The following is a 21,252-nucleotide window of genomic DNA, read 5'->3' on the forward strand; positions in this document are numbered from 1 at the left end:
ATGACAGGTGTGAGCCACTAGGGGTCCAACTTAATGCATCTTGATCCATGTCGTCACAGCCAAAGGACTCAACAATAAATAAGGAGAGCCATTCCCTTGACGTCCAGGACCTGTCTCACAGCAGATTTGCCCTAAATCAAGTTTTTCTTTTTTGTTTTCTTTAAGGCAACAGCAACCAGACACTGGCTGATTCTGCATACTAATCAATGACATGTTAAGTCTTAATTTGAGCCTCTGGGGAGTGACCAAGTGCTCTGAGGATAGCTCAGAGAAAGTTCTGTGGCTTCTAATCCTTGGGTAGGAACACAGCAGCCCAAATGGGCCCCCAGAAAGAGAAGTGGGCAGAGGAGACTGTGGGCAGCACCCCCAGCACTGAACCTGCCACACACATTCATACCCACTCAGTACTGACCCAAATCACATAAACCTCACTTTGCCAGTGTCTTCTTCTGGCCTGCTTCTTTCATCATGTCACGCCTTCTGCTCATCTGAAGTCCCGTCATTGGGTAAGGCCCCCTGACCTCTCCATGCATCAGTAGAGAGGACATTGATGACCATGCAGGTAATGACAGTGAGCTATCGTCACCACGAATTCTGTGCCGTGCACTGTCCTACTCAGGCTGTATTAGTTCATCTGACCTTCGCAGCAAATGTATACAGAATGTTACTACTATTGTGTCCATTTTACAGTCTAGGAAACTGAGGCACAGTAAGGTCAGAGTCAGCTACTACTGTCACACCCAGCCCTTAAGTATGTATCTACTTACATTAACCTCACAAGCAGACCGTCAGGGATGGTTCTTCTTCCCAGCTATCCTGACCTACATTGTGCCTTTTCTATTTCTTCTATTCCCAATGTACTACATACATACACTCAGCATGAAGTAGACAATAACCAGCTATTCAAGAACCTTCAATGAAGCTGGGTGCTAGTAACTTACGCCTGTAAGCCTACTACTCGGGAGGCTGAGATCCCAAGTATCCAGTTCCGAGGCCCTCTCAGCAGAACACTTCACTAAACTATATCTCCAAAACAACCAGTGAAAAGCAGGACTAGAAATACGGTTCAATGGCAGAGTACCAACTTGACAAGTGAGGCTCTGAGTCCAATCCCCAGTACCACCCAAACAAAAAATAAAAAACAAAAACCACAATGATCTTCCATTGTCTGCAGTGGGAAGGCTTACTTTCTCCTAGGAACTGCAGCTAGCTTTGGATTTCAATTTAGTCTGAGTTCTGTGGGAGAAACAGACACACCTGTTCTGTCTATCATGGTACCCTACAGTTTAGCTCCAGCTGAGCACACAATGGATGTGAAGATAGAATCAAATGAGATCTTGGGTACAAAAGCATTTAGGAAATTATCCAACCCATCCAAAGGCATGTGGTGTTACTGTTATCCCAGGAAACAGGTCCCTTCCCCTGAGCTAACTTCCAGTCTCTCCTTGAGTATCTATTCTAGATTGCCCATGTGCCCAGAGTTCCTTTATTCGTTTTGCTACACCCCCAGCTGGCAGTGGTAGGGTGTCAGCCTTGAGTGAAAAAGCTAAGCAAAATTGTGAAGCCCTGAGTTCAAACGCATGCGCACGCGCGCGCGCACACACACACACACACACACACACACACACACACAGAGGCCGGACAGAAAACTACTCAACGGTATCTTTGCATCTCAAAAGTGGCTACAGGCAGGGCAGCGTGGCTCTCCCAGTTCTCCTTGCCTTAAGGAGTCTGGCCCACAGACACCAGTGCGCTCTGCACAGTCACCTGCATGGTCTCTGTCGCCTGGGGTACAGTTCCCACTTCTTGTAGCTTCCCAGTGAACCTTCTCCAGCCCACAGCAATCTCCTTTCAACTCTGCTCTCCAACAATATCAGATCCGTGACATCTTAATTCCCAAGTGGAGGCAGGCGGATAGAGTTGTCTCCTGTCCCTTTCTTTCTCCTGAGTCATACATTTCCTCACAACTCTGGTTAATGGACCTCTGTAACTTCACTCTTACTTAATGGATGCATTCCGCAAGCAGACAAAGGTGTGATGGTTACAGCGGAGTTATTCTCTGCGCTCTTCCAGTGAGGAGGCCGCCAGGCTGGCAGAGATGAGCAGATGAGCATGCAGGGAGGGGGGATTGGCTGGGCTCCCTCAGCTGCTCAGGGGCTCACTCTCAAACACAGTCCAAAGCCTGACATGCCTCTTGCAGCACAGCTGAAAACTACTGCATGCCGCTCTGCAGCGGCTTGCTAATGGTAAGCCCAGGCTGCCAGAACCACGGAGGTGCTGTGAGTCAGAGCCTGTATGGCTACCCTGGTATCTAATTACCTGTATGCTCTGATTGTTTAAAGATGGTTTCACATATGTTAATCCCATCTCTCTCCCCAGAGAGAGACAAGCCTTTGTCTGATGCTTAAACTGATGTTTACCTAAAATGCTACAAATCTTCACTCTCCCTCTTATACAACTTGCCCAACGTCTTCCTTCTGTTCATCTGAAGTCCCTGCTGTGGGTTAAGGCCTCCCTGACCACTGCAGCCATCAGTGGCAGCAATGGTAAATATGATGAGGAAGGCAGATTTTTGTCTGATGCTTACACCCAGGTTCTGGGCTCAGCTATGCACTGCGCCATCCCCTCCCCCCACCCAAAGGAGGTGTAAGATTAATCCTGTGGACTGGATGGCCGGAAAACCTTGAGCGGTTCCCAGCCCAAGGCCCCTTAGCTATCAGACAACCCAGTCTAGGAGCACCATACACTGGTCTGTATCCACAAAGAACATGCAGGCTGGGAAGCACTTCAGGTTTTGACTAGAAATCAGCCTTGAGGCTATCTCTGCAGCTTTCCAGTGAGAACAACTACAAGACCATCAAATGACCTGTGACCTACAGCAAGTCCCTTCCCCTCGCAGCACCTCGGCTTCCTCATCTGTGAAATCATGAAGTGATACCAAAGAAACTCTCAGGCCTCCCTGATGGCCTCAGATCGAACACATAAGATAGGGTGGCTTTTTTGTGGCTTCTTCCTCTTCCTTTCAGAGAATTGGGTGTGGGGCTGGGGGCCACGGAGAGCAGCTGGACCTGCCTGAATTACAGTAAGAAGCACAGGTCCAAAGGAACGTGAAGTTTGGCACCAACTTCCACAACTGCTTTTCTCACCACTCGCCTCTCCTCTCTACAGCACGGCCTCATCTTAGCCACACTTAAATAGGTCTATACCTTTTCTCACTTTGCTTATCTCAAGAAAACAAAACAAGAGTACCCCCGGAAGCCAGTTGCCATGAGCCTTTACCACATTTCCTCTTTCTCAGCTCTTAGCAAATCTGCCAGCAATAGGCTCACTGTTCAGTAGAAGACTTGCTCAAACCTAAGCCAGAGACGTAGCCCTTGGGGATATCCTGACTGGTACCAAGGACCTCCAGACCCCAACACCTGGGGTTCATTTGGGCCTGTCTTAAATGTGAACCTTGAGGCATGGGCAAGACACAATCTATCTGAGCTAGGCCTCACGTGCCCTCTCAATGTTTATGCCAAAATCAGAGATCACGGGTCCCCACAGGGCTGTCCCTCAAGAACTAAAGACACAGGCCAGAAAGGCCCATTCCTACAAGTCTCTCTTTGGACCTGTGTGATGACCACCTACCCCCCTGCCAAAATAATGACTGGCAGTTGCAAACTGTTCTCCAATAGGCTGTCTGTCTGTCTGCAGCAGAGCAAAGAAGAGGCCTCGGTATGTGAGCAGCTCTCGCAGGGCCTGAAGGCAGGAAAGAGAGAAACGAAGGAAATTGCAGTCCCCAAAGCATGATGCAGAGCAGGTTCTCTGCAGGGAGATCAGTCAGCAGTAACGGATTGAATTGCCTCTAGGCTGAGGACTGAGAAAGGCATCAGGGGAGGTGACACAGGTGGGGTGTGGTCCTGTGCTTGGGAACTTATCTGTCAGTCACCCAAGGAGGGGGAGATAGCTGCTTGTTTGGCACCACAGAACCAGCACAGTACAGCACACCATCTGGGACAAAAAGCTCCAGTGGCTTCGAGGTAGCCCAGATCAGTTTCCTGTGACAAAGCTCATCTTGGCACATGCCTCAGAGTGCCAACTTGTCCTGGGCCTGGCCACAGAGGCCCCACTCTTTGAAGTGGCCATTGCTATTGCTATTCAGGACCAGAGGCCAGTAGCTGCATGCCAGAGGCCCAGACAGCACTGTGAAGTTCAGGCATCAGGGAGTCAGATGCTATCCCTGCCCGGCCTCGCTGTGATGAGAGTCACCAACTGCCAGGCACTGCCTCTGAGGTCGTCAGAGCTGCAGTCTCATCCAATCCCCTCAATAACTCAATGAGGAGCCCAGAGTCTCTCCTCTTTACCTGGAGACCCCACCTCCCACGTGCTCCTGGGTTGTTTTTTGCAGGCCAGCCACTGTTCTATGCATTGGAGCAAGTCGGTCTCACAGAGACTCAGATGCCAGTTTGTATGTTTGCTGTGGAGAGTAAGCAGTATTTCACACTCACCCACAAGTGCTTTGCCTGGTGTAAGGACAAAGGGAAGCTGGTGAATGGGGATGGACCGGGTGTGGAAATCCTCCTGCCTTTAACCTCCATCCCAGATGGGCTATTCACCCAGAGCCACACCGTGATTTTCCCAAGTCCTGAGCATGGGTGCCATAGGCCTTTTCCTCCTCACACACACAAAACTATGCAGAAAGCCATACTTTATGATCACACTAGTGTAAGCACAAATATATTAATATCCTATGTTAAAACAACCTAGACAACACAGCAAGACACAGGCAGTTAATGTATCAATCAATCAGCCAATCAATCAATGGAAGGATGGATAAATAGGATTCCATTATAGATCTTATAGCTGACAAAGGACTGATACTCAGAATATATAAACAACTCTTGCTATTTAACCACAAAAACATGAACAGTCTTCCTAAAACTGGACAAAGGAATTAAGAGGACATTTCATTATAGAAAATCTATAAATAGTCAATAAGCACATGATAAGACGCTCAACATCACTAGTGTTTAGGGAAATGAAAATGAAAACCATAATGAAACAATACTTCCTACCCATTAAGCTGATGAGCATTAAAATGTACTGATTTCATGGTGGGAAACTGTGCTTAGGAATATGAAAATGAAGAAATCACTGTGGAAAACAACTTGGTAATTCCTCAAAAGCTTTAATATAGAATTACCATACAAACCAGCAACTTCATTCCTGGACATATATCCAAAAGAAACAGAAAGATAGAACATATCAATGGTCATGGCATTATGGTTCACAATAGCCAAAGGCCGGAAGCAGCCAGTGCCCCTGACGGAGGAATGGATTCACAATGTGCAGTGCAGATGACACAGTGGAATATGATTTGGTCCTTAAAAAGAAGGCAATTCTAACGCGTGCTGTAACAAGGGTGAACCTTGAAAGTGAAATAAGCCAGATCCAGGAGGACAAACACCATTGTGATTCCACTTAGAGGCCCTCAGAGCCGTCGAGCTGATAAGAGAAAGGAAATGGAAGGTGGAGCTGGGGGCCGGGGGAAGGTGATGTGGGAGTTACTATTTAATAGCTAAAGAATTTCAAGTTGGGAAGATAAAAAAAAATTGTGGGGATGGAAGCTGGGATTCAGGGGGAGGGCAGGGGCTCAGCTTTCTTTCCTGGGACCAGGCTACCTTTCTAGAGGTGAGCCTGGGAATAGCTCCCTGCAGGGCAGGGGCTGAGGCTCCATGAAGGATCAGTTCATTCACTGGTGGTGAGTGTGGAGGGTGAGGGCGTGGGGTCTGATGATGAGCGAGTCCTAAGTGCCCAGCATACCCATACTTGCTAGGAAGAGGGTGGGTTTAGATATTGTGTCAGCAGCCAGGATGCCAGCCTGCCCTGCCTGCTAGAGAGAACCTTAGCCTAAAAGCCCACTTCTACCTACCTCTTCTCTGCACTCCGGCTCCAGCGGGTGCTTCTGCAGCCAGGTACTTGAAGACAATTCGTAATACTGAAATGTGTCCTAGTTAGATATGAAGTAGCTGGGATTGTGTGTGTGTGTGTGTGCGTGTGTGCGTGTGTGTGTGTGTGTGTGTATGACTGCTCACTGTGTCATAAAGGCCCAGGGGTAGGGCAGTTGATTTTCTTTGTCCCCTGAATGGCAAAGCACCCTAGCCTCAGTGACTGTGAGATGTATATGGCTGACACTGTATTGCATTTGGGAGCCATGCTGTCTCCCTTCTGGGGCCTCAACTACTGAAAGAATTCTGGAAAGACTGAAGGGGCCGCATGCTTGGTGCGGAAAAGTGCTGCCATGGACAAGTGGGGTCCGAAGATCCACTGTGTGCCCTGGGCACATTCCTTGCTGGGCTCCTGTGCCTCACTGTTACTTGGACACAATAAGCATACTGGGCCTGTCTTCCCCAACCTGCCACTCCCGTGGTTGGGAGGGAGACAGGATGAAATTTGTCCAATGAGGCTCTCCTGCCTCCTCCCACAGGCTCCTTGGCTCCCACCACCCTCAGAGGCCTCACTTGAGGAAAGGCCATGCTGTCTGCTGCCAGCAGGTGCCAGGTCTGGTTGCTTGGAGACTTAGCCTTGCCCGTCCCATCCTCCAGGACAAACAGTTGAACAATGAGCCGGGTGGAGGAGCTGCTGGACATTTGGCAAGTCCTTATGTTTTTCTGCTCTCTCGGTGGGATCTTTTTTCTTGTTAGATTTACTGGAAAAATTCATTTATCCCACATCCAGCATCTCAGCAAGCTTCCCTGGAAAACCATCCTGAGATCAACTTGCAGAAGCGTTGCCCTTTAGTCTTGGCTCCTGTGGACCCCAGGGAACACTGTCATGGCTCCTGGTTATGGAGACAGTAGCTCCAAGCCAGCTTCCTCCTTCATCAACATGCTGAAGCCACGGGGTGGTAAGAGCGGAGGCTCTGTCTTATCCATCTCCATATCCTCTACCTGTGCTCAGAAACACAAAGTTTTGCCTGGGGCTGGTGACTGGAAGGGTTTGGAGAAGAGAGTAGTTAGAGCCCCACTCCGGAAGTGATAGGTGTTGGGGGAGACCTTAGGGGTACCAGAAGTCAGTGCCCTGGAAGTCATGTGAAAGATACTCAGGAAGAAGGAGGATGCAAAGCAGTTGGGTAACTTACTGGAAGAACTCAAGAGAGGGCTGAGGACCCCTGAGAGAGACCGGCAGAGGACAGGAAAGGCCACCGGCATAGGCAACATTGAGGAGGCCGGGAGGGCCATGGGAACAGGCAAGAAGGTTCTGAAGGCCGGAGGACCAGGATGGGGCAGAGTCAGGAAGAAAAGTCAGCTGTAAGCAAAGGACATGAGTTGGTTGTGAGAATAATAACTATTAAGTATCTGTGTAATAACATCAGATATAAATATATATTCATGTTATATATATATAAATGTTATATGTTAATATATAAATAAATATTAGGTATTTGCACAGTAGAGACCTCCAGTGGGCTATGGAAAATTCAGTTTGAAAGCTCAGAAGACAGGAAGCTAGGGAGATGGGTAGAGGGCTGCGAAGCACAAAGCTCAGCACGTGGTCAGAAGCTGAAGGCTATGAATCAGCCACTTGGAGCTTTCCTCCCATGCAGGTGGCCAGGGCGGCCATTTGAACCACACCGATGGGTGCTACAGAGACCCAGAGAAATACTAAGTAAGAGTTGTCTATCACCACAGTCTGCTTCTTCCTTTCTCATTTGGTCTCAGAGCTGGACTTCATTTCTCAGCTTCCCTTACAGTTAGATGTGGTCATGTGACTGAGTTCTGGCCAATTGCACACTGGCATGAGACACACATGATTTCTTGGCTCTTGTTACCCTAACTCTCTACCTGCCAATTTAACTTTCTTAGTGCACTCGGTGACTGATCATTGGAGGCTGCTTATCACAATAATTTAGCACATCTCGGTTGTGCAAGATGCGCGGAGAGGAAGGCACAAGGGCTGGGAGAGAGTCTACACTGTGACTGTGGACTTGGCACCACATGGGGTGGGGAGGGATGGGGCTCATCATCTCATGCGGCTGACACATTCTCAGGAAAAGCCAGGCTGGGACAGGCTAGAGGCGGCAACAGCGGTGAGGCCAGCAGGGCGGAGTGGAGACCACAGCCTTCAATGGAAGGCGCCTGCAGGAAGAGCCGCTGGGCATAGTCTTGGGCAGGGAAAGAAAGACTCTGCGACAGCACAGTAAAACAGTTCAATGGTCCAGCAGCTCTGAGGCTCCTGTGTTATTTTCACTGCTCTGCATTTGGAGCTAGCTTATTTTTAGTATTTGTTTTTTTCTCATGCCAAGTTGGTCAGGGGCAAGTATTCAGCCGGAGGCCTGGGTATGTTTGCATCTGACAGAGAAAGAAGGGGGGAGGAGGGGGGGAGGGGGGAGGGGGGAGGGGGGAGGGGGGAGGAGGGGGGAAGGGTGAGAGGGGTTCCCTGACTGGACCCAGGGCCATCAAGGCTGGTGCTGTCCACAAGGCTTGTCTAGGGAGGAGATGGCAGATCAAGCAAGAAGAGATGGGAGAAGCGGGAGAACAGGGAGTAATACGGTCCCTGAGTGTTTCGACCCACTCTACTGTCATCTTCCTTGAAAAGAAGGAATGCAAGGTTGTCAAGATAGTCCAGAGTGGGCCTGGGGGTGGGAGTGTGTTCCACTTGTGCTTAAGTTTAGATCCTAACCATAAAAATAGCCAACTTTCCGTTTCCACATCTACAAAGACAAGTGCATCTGAGGAAGAGTCCCCAGCAAGAGAGATTTTTATCTACCAAACCCTTCCCATTTGAGGATCGACACCAAGAGCTTTTGATTGATTAAAGCTGCAAGGTTAGCTATCGGGAGGCAAAGATCAGGAGGACCAATGTTTAAGGTCATCCTGGACCAAAGTTATTGTGACTGTCATCTCAGCAAACAAGCTGGGCATGGTGGTAAACACCTGCAATTCCAACTTACACAGGAGGCAAAGGTAGGAGGCTGAGGAACAAGGCTGACCTTAGACAAAAAAAAAAAAAAAGTGCAAGACCCTTACTTGAAAAATAAACCAAAAGGAGCTAAGGTATGTCCTAAGTGGCAGAGCACCAGCCTAGCAATCACAAGGCCCTGAGTTCAAACCCTGGTACTGCCAAAATAAAGAGCAAGGTTATTAAGATTACACTGACCACCTGCTAGTATGTCTCGTGGGACAGGGGGAGAACAGGGACTTTCTAAGACCTTATCTGGCTTGCAGTGTTTTGGGCCTTTCCCTTCTGTAGACGGTTCTGAGAGTACAAAGCCTGGCGTTCATCTTGGTCACCCACAGAGTAAGAGATTAAGAGAAAATAAAGAACGTTCCACAAGGATTCAGGGATGGGTGTTGGCTCAGGTGCCATCTAGCTGGATGTGTGGCCTGTGAAGTCCTTCCACCTCTCTGACCTCAGTTTCTCTATCTGTCAAGGGAGGCATCTGACACTCTATGAGAAGCAGACTTGGTGTGCCTCCAAATCTCGGGGTGACTCCAGATTCCTGGGGTTCCAGAGCATGCCTGAACAACACAGCGTGTTAGAGGAGAAATATTGTGTGTGCACCTTACTGAGAATGCGCGGGCCACGCTGCTGAGCCCACACAAGGCTCTCCTCCAAACCAGCAGCTGCCCCACTTTGACACACCTGTGGTGAGTGTGCTCAGTCAGCGGGAAGAACCTGACAGCACGGCCTGGGCCTCCTGACACTGCCTGGCATGACTCAAAACCAGCTCCCCATGTCCCCATCCCCCCCCAAACAAAGCACACTGCCCCAGGATGCTGCTATGTTCTGAGGCCCAAGACCTGGTTCTCCTTTCTCTCTTGCTGTCTCGCGAGGCTTCAGATGGGTACCTCCAGCCTATGAAGCAGGGAGGCCTTCCCAACCTTGTCCACCTCCCGCCAAAAGGGACAGAGAGGTCCCCAGGAGCAGTGAGGGACAGCTCCCGGGTGGTGGCACAGAACCAGCAGTTAAGGCTTTTCCCAACCAGGCCCAGCTGAGCAGCAGACAGGTTGTTCTGACAGGGCTATTTATAGAAGCATCTCAGCCTTTCCCAAAGGGAGCCTCAGTCTCTCAGCGACCAGGAAACACATAAGCTCCTTTCCTTGGAGACAGAAAAAAGAAAATTCTCTTGGCCCAGAGGCAATCTCTTTGAGTAGGAGAGAGACATTGTTAGAGGTCAGGAGATGGCCAGTAGATTTTGAAACTCATTCTTGAGTGACCAGAGGTGAGAAGAGAGCTGGAAAATGTTACTGAAAGAAAGAAACAAAACTCACTAAAAACGAAGAATGAACATTCCTCTGCTCTTAAAGCAGCTACCCACACCTATTCAGAGTCTACACTGTCTTCTTCTGTCAGCCCAGCTCAACTCCAGGGCTTGGACCCCTAGGCCTGCCCCTCGCTGGAGCACACGGTGTCAGAGGAAAACTGTCCCTGACCACAGTCCTGAAGGTCTAGGTCAGTTTCTCCTCATACTATGTACTTGACCTGGGTAAAGGCCAAGGATAGACGGGTCATGTCCACCTCCCCTTTCTTCTCTGGAGCATCAGTGTCATATTGTCCCCTTTGTCCTTGATAAGGTGAGTTTCTTCTCTTTTCTTTTGTGTGTATGCTGGTACTAGGGCTTGAACTCGGGACCTAAGTGCTGTCCCTTAGCTTTTCTACCATACCTCCATGTCTGGCTTTTTAGTGGTTAACTGGAGAAAAGAGTCTCACAAGCTTTATTGCCCAGACTAGATTTCAACTGTGATCCTCAGATCTCAGCCTCCTGAATAGATAGGAAGATGACTTTCTTAAAAGGCTTTCCTGTCTTTGGTAAGCTCACAGGATCTGGACAATGAGGAAGGGAGACACGCAGAAGGCTCCAGATGTGATGGATTCAGAACACAAACAGAGTTCCTGTGGGGACCAAACCAAAGTCAGATCTAGAGGAGTTGTGACACTTAGAGGAAGAATGCAAAAGAAAGCTTCAGAACAAGTCATTCCCCGCTGCCAACCGAGTCTTGGCATACTTTCTTGTAAGGATATTTTTGTTTCTCCCAAGAATATAAGAGACACCCACCCCTTACAACTGCCAAATAAGAGCTTTACAGTGCCACTTCTAATTATGCAAAATTCTTGTTCTCTGGGACGAAGGACTTACAGCCTGGCTAGCTATGAGAGGCAAGCTTTAGCAGCTAAACTTTGTTTTAATAGCAGGAACCATTTCTTCCCTGGGCAGCAACAAAATTCTCTAGCGCAGTTGTTCAAACCCTCAGCTGTATATGAGAATTACCCAGGGAGGTAATCCTGGTGCCCAAGCTGCTCAATGGGCCAACTGAGCTTCACTCCTTGAGCTTACAATCCTCTTGTCAGAATATTCTAAAGCTTCCCACGATTCCAGGGTGTTGCTAAAATTGAGAGCTACCCTTAGAGGAGGAGAGGTTGACACAATAAGGTAAGAACCCCAAGGGAGAGAGATACTTCCTCTCTGCAGAATGCTAGCTGGAAAAGGGAACCCCTGCCACCCCAAATCAAGTAGCAGTTCAAGGCTCTGTTTTAATCAGTTCCTTCTGAAAGTTTTTAGGCATCTATCAGACCCTAGAACCCGGCCTGAAGTGATCATGAATTCTTCACAAGGGTGGCTCTAAGTTAGGCCTGGCAAAGCCTGGGTTAATTCTAGTTGGTATAGCCCTGCTGAATTAATGATGAACCCGTCACATACCCGTGAGGGACACACCTGGCTCACTTTGGCCTACTAATACCCCCTTCCGAGGTAACCTCTCTAAGTCCTGGGTTGCAGTCCTCAGGTCTAATTACAACAACAAACAAACACGCTGGCCCTTCCTCTCACAATCTTGGAGTGAGTGGCTCAACAGCCAGCTGCCAGAGCTTCGCTAGAGGCTGATACCTTCAAAAACACACGGTACCATCAAGGCTCACACAGGTTACCCAAGGCCACCAGGGAAGCTAAACCGTTAGTATGACAGTGGTCTAGGAGAGAAGCTTTAGTCTGTTAGGAAAAATACCTCGGAGTTCTGCAAAGTTAAACTGCAGGGTAAGGTTTTAAATGGTTTCTGGCCACTTACAAAACGGAAGTCTCAACCTAGAATGTGCATCCTACTCCAGGACTGAGTGCCGGCCTTGCTAGCACTTGAAGCAGGGGATGGGTGTGTGGGGAGGATGGAGGGGGTGTTGAGTGAGCTCAGCTAACTGCTGGGGCATCCGTGTCCCCTGATCTGTAAGCTTACAAGGACAGTTACCTCCTCAGGCCCAGGGGACCTGCGGTCATGGGGAAGCCAGGCACCGTCCCCAAATCTTGAGAGCCATTTTGAAAAGGTCTTGGGGACAGGAAATGCTTGAACCAAGGCTGATGGGGGGGGGGGAGGGGGATGCAGGACCCTGAAGGGCTCCAGATCTAAGCCTTGCTCCCATGTGGCCAGTTCAACATGGTCCCTGGGGCAACTCTCCAACCATGGCTGGACACACGACTTTGCCCGTGTGCCAAGGGCCAAGGTGGAGGGAGGAGAGGCCCTGGGTGCGTTTACCTTTGTAGATCTGCCCTGCGCGTTCCTGAAAAAGGTGGTCTTGGCGGTGAAGAAGCAATCTTCCAGCTCCTCCTCCAGACTGCAGTACCCGCTACTCATGCTGCTGTCCACCGTCATGGAGGCTGCGGGCGCGGGGTGGGGAGCAAGGCCGGGGTGCGGGGGAGCGCGCGCGAGGCGGGGAATCCCACCCGGGCTCGGCAGCTAAATCGGTCCGGGTCACCGTCACCGGGCAGGGCCGAGCCGCCGGCGATGCCTTCACGGGAGCGGGCGCGGTCCCGGCGGCAGGGTCCCCGGCCTTCCCCGCGCGCGCCCTGCGCCTGCTGCACAGCCTTGGGGTCGGCCCCGGGCGCCCGGCTCGGGCACCTGCGGTTTCATCTCCGCTGCCTCCCGCGTTGCCGGCGGCTCAGCCTCGCTCCGCCCGGCCCGCCCCGCGCCCGCCCCGCGCCGCCCCACACCTCCCCCGCGCCCGCGCCTTTCCTGCCCCACGCCGCGCGCTTCGAAGCCACTTCCTCTCGCAGGGTTCCTCAAAGCCCGGCTTGGTGGTCACCGCCCTCCCCGGCCCTCCCCACACTCCCTGGGCGCCAGGGACCCCCCCACCCGGGGCGGGAGGGCGGGGACCTCGGGCATCTCTGGTCAGATCTGGGGATGCAGGGATGGGCTGGGGGCGGGATGGGCCATTCCCTCTGCGCCTCCAGCCGTTTCTCAACCCCCACGGTGACTCAGGTCCCCCCATGGAGGAAGGCGGTACAAGGTCGGGGCCCCATCCCACCTCCTTCGTTCCTGTCGATTGTCAAAGTCGCTCCGCTCTATCCGCACCCCCCTCCCACGGCCCCCATTCTCAACCGGGTCAGTCAGTAGTTAGAGAAGCAACAAGGCGAGGAACGAAACCAGCACCCCACCCCACCCCCCTACCCCGGAGTTTAACTTGAAAAGGTCAAAATCAATGCCGGGCGCTGGTGGCTCACGCCTGCAATCCTAGCTACTCAGGAGGCTGAGATCTGAGTATGTGAGATTCTTATCTCCAATCACCACCAAAAAGCTGTAAGCGGAGGTATAACTTAAATGGTAGAGCACCGGCCTTGAGCAAGAAAGCCAAGGCAGAGCTGAGTTCAAGCCCCAATAGCAGGGGGTTGGGGGAGAATACTAAAAACACTGCAGGATCTCAAAGGCATATGCAAATCATATGCAAAGCGACGCAGGGTTGGCTCAGTCTACCCTCTCACCCACAGAGCTTGGCCTTGGTCCTCCCTTACTGGAGAAGGGCTGAAGCCACCACCCAGGTTACTTTTGCATTTTCCTAACAGTCCTGCCCACCGGGGTCTCCACCAGATCTCTTTCGTTCTTAGTACCAACTTCAGCTCAGATGAAGGAACTGTCTCCTTGTTAGAGCTGAATGCTTCAAAGCAAATATGGAGTCTTCCTACCACCTCCGGTTGTAATCACCATTCTTTCCAAGGCTTCCAGTCATGCAAGCAGGACTTGGGTGCTGGAATCAGACTCAAGATATGTGTGGCTCTGGGGCCTAGATGCACTTAGTCACCATGCTATTCTGTCCCTAAACAGACATGAGACTATTTTGGCAGGCACTCTGCCAGCTTTAAATACAGCAGCGTATGGGGTGTGGAGTCCCAGGGAGAACAAACAGCCTGTAGAGCCTGCCATCACGAAGGCCGCCACCGAAGCGCAGAGCAACTCTGGTGGCCTGGGAGGGGCCAAAGGGGTGATCAGAACTCTTTCCAAGTGTCTGTAGTTTTGTCTGCAGTTCTGAGACAATCCAAGGCTGGGGAAACACAAGCTGGTAAAGAGCTAGACTCGACCCCTGGATGACAAGCTGCTGACTCCATTATTTAAGCTCTGGTTACTTTTATGAGGAGCCTCTTCACCAAATCTGTCGGTGCTCAGGAGAGCTTCAAACTGCAACCCAACTTTCTTCCATCCTCCCACCCAGCTGCGTTCCCAGAAAGATCTGGCAGGCACAGAGCTGAGCCCATACTCCTGGACCAGCGGCCCTGAGCTCAGGAAAACAGTCAGTACCAGAAGCTGCCTCTTCCTAGCAAGCTTGGTGCAGTTAAGACAGTGGAGCCTGGCTGCAGGCGCTGTGGAAATTTCACACACACGGGGTTGAAAGCAGGCTCTGGACCTGTCTTCAAAGGGGTATTTTAGAGAGCATTGGGGTAGGGGCAGCTATCTCCCCAAGACTGAAGAGGTCAAGGAAGCTGGTATCAGCCTCCAAAATCAGTGTCAGTCTGCTGGGTGGCGCAGAGACAGTTCTCAGTGATCGATGGGCCAAAGTGACTGACCTGCTTTGTCCAGCCAGTGAAGAAACATTCTATTCTTTCTAAAAAGAACCTCCTTGCTCAGGGGGAATCCAATACTTAAGGACAAAACAAGCACCAGATTCTAAGGCCTCCAAGGATCCCTGGAGTCACACAGGGAGCTGTGTAAAGCAGCCACAGTTTATCCATTCAAAAGAACAATACAGCTAATAACAACCTTTTCATACCGCAAGTCAAAGTGCCCCAGGAGCCTGCATGAGTCCCTCCTCCCGAGCAACTCCCTAGATGCCACACCTGGGAGGAAAGTTCTCTGGGACACGGTGTTCACTGAAAAGCTGCGGCTGAATCAGCTTTTCAAAACTCTTTTACTACCCCATTGCTTCACTTACATTCCTCTATAATCCTGAGAACAGGTTTTGTACCCACTTCACAGGTGAAGAAACGGAGGGAAGTAACTCGTTCCATCACACCTCATAATTTTCAAGGCCTCCAACTCCTCGTGAATGTCCCTGTGCCACTCCACCTGTGCAAAATCTGGGCTTGCAAAGATGCCATGTGCGGGAAGGAAGTGAGCAGACAGACAAGCCACTGGGCTGGGTCCCTAGGACTAAAAGAAATCTATAAAGATCATCAGCAATACAGCAAACTGGCCAGCCTCTAGGAGGAAAACAAATCCAGACTGACATGCTAAGGTCTCAAAGACAAGGCTGGAGTCCCCTGAGTGATTAAGGACAATTAGGAATAATCATCAGTGGTATTGATTGACCCAGGTAAGGGGAACCTGGTAAAGTACAGAGGCCAGGTCTGGCTGGCGCCATATTGGCCACATGGTGGATGGTAGGGTCTGGCAACTTGTCTTCATGCTGGGGGAAGGAAACTCTCCTCCCACCCCCCATCACCTGCCTCCCAGGTAATGGGCGTGCCCAGACCCCTGAAGGCAGGGGCAAGCACTTGGCGGATAAGTTACTGAATCTGTCAGGCCAGTGCCTAGGACTGGGAATTTCCTGAGGATCTGCCCCCTGTGCTGACCTGTTTAGGCCCAGACCAGCCTAGTTGATGGCTCCATGCCACCTGTGTCTCCTGGCTCACTTTCAGTCATCATGGAGTTCCAATTCAGCTCTCCACTGGAGCTGAATTGGCTTGTTGGTATTGTTCTTGTTCTTTCTTTCCTCTTTAGCATGTTTCCTAGCTGTGTTATGTGTACTTGTGTGCTACAGGCCTTTGCAACAACTGGCGGCCTGCAGCCTGTTAACTGTATAATAAAGACTCCACCATTCTATGTTTCCAAGTGTGGTTTCTGGGATGATTTACCTTACAACAGTGGCATAGAGGAGCCTCCCAACCTCTGAGAGGGGGGTAACTCACAAAACATGGGAACTAATTGTTCTTGTCCCTAGGCCCAGGAAGAAGGGCAGGACCAAAAGTACAGGATGAGGGGCTGGGAAGGTAGCTCAGCGGTAGAGTGCATGCCTTGCAAAAGTACAGGATGAAAAATCTGAGATCCATAGTATCACACTGGGGATCAGAAATGATAAGTGGGTCACTTTCCCTGACTCAGCGTATCAGAGGATGGAAGGCGCTGTTTCAGGCTTTCTTCCTTTCTCAGATGCAATCCTGGCATGAGGCTGAAACCCCTTGACAGGGCCACCTTGGGTCTGTAGGTTCCTGGAAGTCAGGAGCTGGGTTTTGAATCCCAGCTTCAACCTGAGCAACTCTGGAGCTCAGGTAGTTCCCCCACGCCCCACCTGAGGGGCAGAGGCTGAAAATGAGATCAAGCGCTCTCCCACCCACATTACATATTTTGAAATTATTAACGAGTATGATTAACTTGCTGGGCATCATTTCATGTAATCCCCACAAGACACATATAAGGAAGTGGTCATTATTATCTCTGTTTTACAGACAAGGAGGATCAGGTGGGTTTGATCACTTTCCTATTTGCCATACAGCCTGGTTAATGGCAGAACTAAACCAACCCAGCGGGGTTGGACTCTAAAACCCTGAGCCCTTGACCGCTACACTCTGTGCCTCGTGGGTGAGCCCTGATTACTCTCATCATAACCACATGGCCTGAAACTGTAGTGCATAAACAAGGTAGAGACCACGGTCTCAGTCTGCCTGTACTCCTGTCCTTTCTTCTCCCCCCCCCCCACACCCCCTCCAACAGGGTGCCCCGGCTCCCCAGAGGGCTGGTGTCCTGCAAACAGCTTTCAGCCACACCTGACAGACCTGTAGCCCATACTTCTCTCTCTCAGGTAGTTCCAAATGGGAATTATACCAGCTCCCAGTGAGTATGTGCCCTGCCCACCACAGCCGCATTCTAGGCAAAATGGAGCTCTGCGGGCCCCACCTCACCGGGCTGCTGCTCACTCTCCCCTACTACGATTTCCTAACTCCACAAATGCCATTTGCCTAAATGACTGCAAATGACTCCTGCCTCCCAGGAGTTGCCCTGTTCTTATCTTTGCCTCCTCCAGTCTCTCCATCCCTTGCTGTCAAGCTCTGATCATGGTAGTTTCTAGTCACAGAACCGTTTAACCATATGCTGGCTCTCATGATGATCAAGTAAGTATACCGGGTCAAGCTCTACTTGCTTATTCACTCATTCAACAAATAATCATCAAGTACTTTCTACATGGCAAGCATGGGTCTGGGTATCCAAGTCTGGCAGGAAGAAGACACCATCACTGCCTTCCTATAGTTTAGAGAAAAGGACATTCAATGGGAAGTTATATTAAAGTTGGTGATAAGCCCTGATGTTGGTGGCTCACACCTGTAATCCTGGTTACTCAGGAGACTGAGAGTCAGGACTGTGGTTCAAAGCTAGCCTGATCAGGAAAGTGGGGAAGGTGGGAGAGGGAAAGGGAAGGAGGGGGGGAGAGGGAGGAAAGATCTTTAAATACAGTCCTGTGCTCCCTTAACAAAGATTCAGTCAACAATTGAACATAGGTACAACAGTTGATCCCATAAGATTATAATGAAGTTAAAAATTCCTAGCATTTTTACTGATGTTTTCTGTTTAGAGACACAGCATTTCTACTGCATTACAGTTACCCACAGTATTCAGTACAATAATACATTATACACACTTGTAGCTTACCAGGAATGGGTTACACCATACAGTCCACGTGTGTAGTAGGTTATGAAGTCCAATCTATGATGTTCACCTGACAAAATCAATATACTTAACTGCGCATTTCTCTTTATCTCTGCTATTAAGAGCCACATGATTGTGTAAACACACAAATATTGCTGGGTACTGGTAGCTCATGCCTATGATCCTAGCTACTGAGGAGGCTGAGATTTGAGAACTGAAATTCTAGCCTGACAAACCTGAGATAACTCTTATCTCCAAATAACCAGCAAAAGGCTGGAAGTGAAAGTGTGGCTCAAATAGAGCACCAGTCATGATCCCTGAAGCCCTGGTTCCAGCCAGTAAATAAACAGATACATTCATAAATAAAAATATTCAAATAGTCTAAAAATAAAGGAATAAAGAAATAGTATGCTAAGTCAAAAGAAAACTACAGTGGGTATATATTAGTATGAGACAGACCAGATTTTAGATCAAAAATTTTTTCCAGGGATAAATTGTTGCTTTATAATGATAAAGGAATAAATTAATCAAGAGGACATCATTGTAAAATTCACCCAATAATAGAGCTTCAAAATAGAAATATAGCCATGTATAGTGGTGCATGCCTGTCATTGCAGCTACTAGAGGTGGAGGTGGAGGTCAGAAGATCATAAGTTTGGGGCCACCCTGGCTGTTAGTTAGATGCTACCTCAAAAACAACATACCAGCTTTCCCCCTTTTCTCTCAATAACAACTCAAACAGGCAGACAAATGCAAGTTACTGTTACTATTAATCACAATTCCATTCCATTTGATAGCCTTTATTTATTTATTTTTGTGCAGGTCCTGGGGCTTGAACTCCCTACCACTTGAGCGACAGCTTCACTTCTGGCTTTTGGGTGTTTAATTGGAGATAAAAGTCTCATGGACTTTCCTGCTCAGGATGGCTTTGAACCATGATCCTCAGATTTCAGCTCCCAGAGTAGCTAGGATTATAGGTGTGGCAGATCGATTGATAGGTAGGTAGGTAGGTAGATAGACAGATAGATAGATAGGCAGGCAGGCAGGCAGACAGACAGACAGACAGATAGACAGATTGACTGATTTTTGTCGGTCCTGAGGCTTGAACCCTGGGCCCCAGCATTGTCCCTGAGCTCTTCAGCTCAAGGCAAGCGCTCTACCACTTGAGCGACAGCCCCTCTTTTGGTTTTTTGGTGGCTAATTGGAGATCAGAGTCTCAGGGACTTTCTTGCCTGGGCTAGCTTTGAACTGCGATTCTCAGATCTTAGCTTCCTGAGTAGCTAGTATTACAGGTGTGAGCCACCGGCAGCTGGCTATAAGCATGATTTTCATGGGAACTTTAGAGGTTATATTTAAAGAGGTGTGTGGCTGTCTATTGGCGGGGAGGATTTGTTAGGACGCCAGGGCCAGAAGCAGGTCATTCAGCCTCTTCCCCAAAGCTTTCAGTCTCTTCCTGCTCTCTGCCTCCCCCGTGTGGCAGTCTTGGATTCAGCAAGTAGCCATGGGGCTGAAGGCTGGAGTACTTACTTCCTCTTCCTCTTCCGAGAAAAGTCTAGAACAGAGTCCTTGGTAATGGCGACAGTGGGTCTGGAGGAGGGAGTTCAAGGTCTGGAGCTAGGAAACTTCAAACTGCTGGCCAGCTGAGTCAGATGGTAAGTGGTAACATCGGGAAGGGGTGTGTTTGTGTGAGTGTTTGAGGTGTGTGTATGAAGTGGGGTAGGGGAGACCTGCAGTCCTGAAAGGCCATCAGGCCAGGCTGATTACCCTGGAGTTTTGGGAGCCATCTGTCCCTTGGTGAATGGGGGGCAAGATCATCTATAGAAGAGAATGGAACCTTGTTGGGAGGGAACATGTAAGTCATATAGCAAAAATGTGCCCACCCAGGCCTTGAGAGTATCCTGGCTTAATGTCAGGTCAACAGCCCAACTTCCAGCACTGTGGAGAGCTGGCAGAGCCACACCATTAAGAGGTAGACTAAATCCTGAGGGTTTTCATCACAGGGGTTGATTTTTTTTTTTTTAAATGCAGCAATGGCCCAGGACGGTTACCAGGACATTCAGCCTGTCAGCTGCCCAGGCCTCACAACTATCCATGGACCTCCTCATCTCTCAGGGAGACCCTGAGGCTCAGGGAAACTTGGAGGCTCATCCCAGATCCTAAACCAAATATATCCTCTACCAATCTGGATGACAGCCTTGCTTTCTGGCTCCTCAGACCAGGGATGGCTTTCTCGTCCTTAAAACAATATTTAGTGTCTTTTAAAAACATGGCATTTGAAGCATGTGAAGCCACCTGTTGGGCAAATAGCTCCAAAGCAAAGAGCAAAAGTTGAAAGTCTCACTTTCTCCCTTTCAACTTCCACCCCAGCAGAGGTGAGCTCCCTTTAGATGGGTTGTTGCTCAACAATCCAGGCTCTTCTTCTGTACACACACACACACACACACACACACACACACCAAAAGGCCTAGTCTGTCCTTTCCTGTGCTAGGGCTTGTTTTCACTCTGCCTTGCTCCTGTCAGCCCTTGCAGATCCATCTCCCCTGGGGAAGCAGCACCCTGGAAACTGTGGATACTGGATTTTCTTCCCAGCCTCCCAAGAGCTCATTCCACGGGCTGCTTAACCTGCAGTCCGTAGCCTGGAGTCCTTCACCAGGTGGCCAGAGACAGACAGTGGCCTTGCCAAGGCAGGCAGCATTTTCCCCTGGAGCACTAACAGGATTTTAGAGTGGGACCTGACTCAATAAATATTTGTGGAATGAGTCTGCAGCTGTTTTTAGACATATTTATTATTATTATTATTATTGAGATTAGGTATCAATCCAATGTGTATCTGGGTAAAAAAAAATCTATCGAAGTAGTCATTCAAGGATATTTACATTTTTTCCCTTTTAATATAAAACGAGTCTAGTTCAAGAGAGCTTTGAGGTACGGGTGACTCATGCTTCTAACCCTAGCTACTTGGGTGACTAAAATCTGAGGATTGCAGTTCAAAGCCAGCCCAGTCAGGAAAGCCTGTGAGACTCTTATTTCCAATTAAACATCAAAAGGCTAGAAGTAGAAGTGTGGTTCAAATGGCAGCGCATCAGCCTTGAGAAAAAGCTAAGGTATAAGCACCAAGGCCCTGGGTTCAAGCTCCAGTACCCCCCCCCCCCCACACACACACGAGAACTTTGAAGGAAATAAATTATGGCTGTAATCCTAAAAGTGGGGAGAATTGGTGTGTGAAGGATGAGCAGCAATGGGGTGAGCCTCTGGCTTCTGGAGCCCCGAAGGGCAGGAGGAGGAAAGGCATCTGGCCTGGCAGGTAAAAGAGTTGAGGAATGGCTGAGTGGGATTTGAGTAGCAGGAGGGTGTTCAAGTTTTCTCCAATAGT

The 21,252-nt window shown here is 49.6% G+C and overlaps 1 protein-coding gene and 1 long non-coding RNA gene across 4 annotated transcripts in view; one reads left to right on the plus strand and one right to left on the minus strand.

The window, feature by feature from the left end:
- Rassf5 (Ras association domain family member 5) overlaps positions 1-21,252 on the minus strand; it is a 63,133-nt gene that overhangs the window by 8,814 nt on the left and 33,067 nt on the right. Inside the window, exon 1 of one of the 3 annotated variants that reach the window (XM_042681350.1) lies at positions 12,507-12,889. The exons of the other annotated variants lie outside the window; for them this stretch is intronic. Coding sequence (XP_042537284.1) covers positions 12,507-12,623 — 117 coding nt within the window. The 5' untranslated portion in view covers positions 12,624-12,889. Of the gene's footprint in view, positions 1-12,506; positions 12,890-21,252 lie in introns of those variants that run through there. 3 annotated transcript variants of the gene reach the window in all.
- LOC122109146 lies at positions 19,395-20,639 on the plus strand. Its single transcript, XR_006147684.1, has 3 exons — positions 19,395-19,531; positions 19,908-20,251; positions 20,400-20,639. It is a non-coding gene; the product is annotated as an uncharacterized LOC122109146 (long non-coding RNA).

This window comes from Dipodomys spectabilis, unplaced genomic scaffold (genome assembly GCF_019054845.1).
Source record: "Dipodomys spectabilis isolate Male_0828 unplaced genomic scaffold, ASM1905484v1 ptg000069l, whole genome shotgun sequence".
Classification (NCBI taxonomy): Eukaryota; Metazoa; Chordata; class Mammalia; order Rodentia; family Heteromyidae; genus Dipodomys; species Dipodomys spectabilis.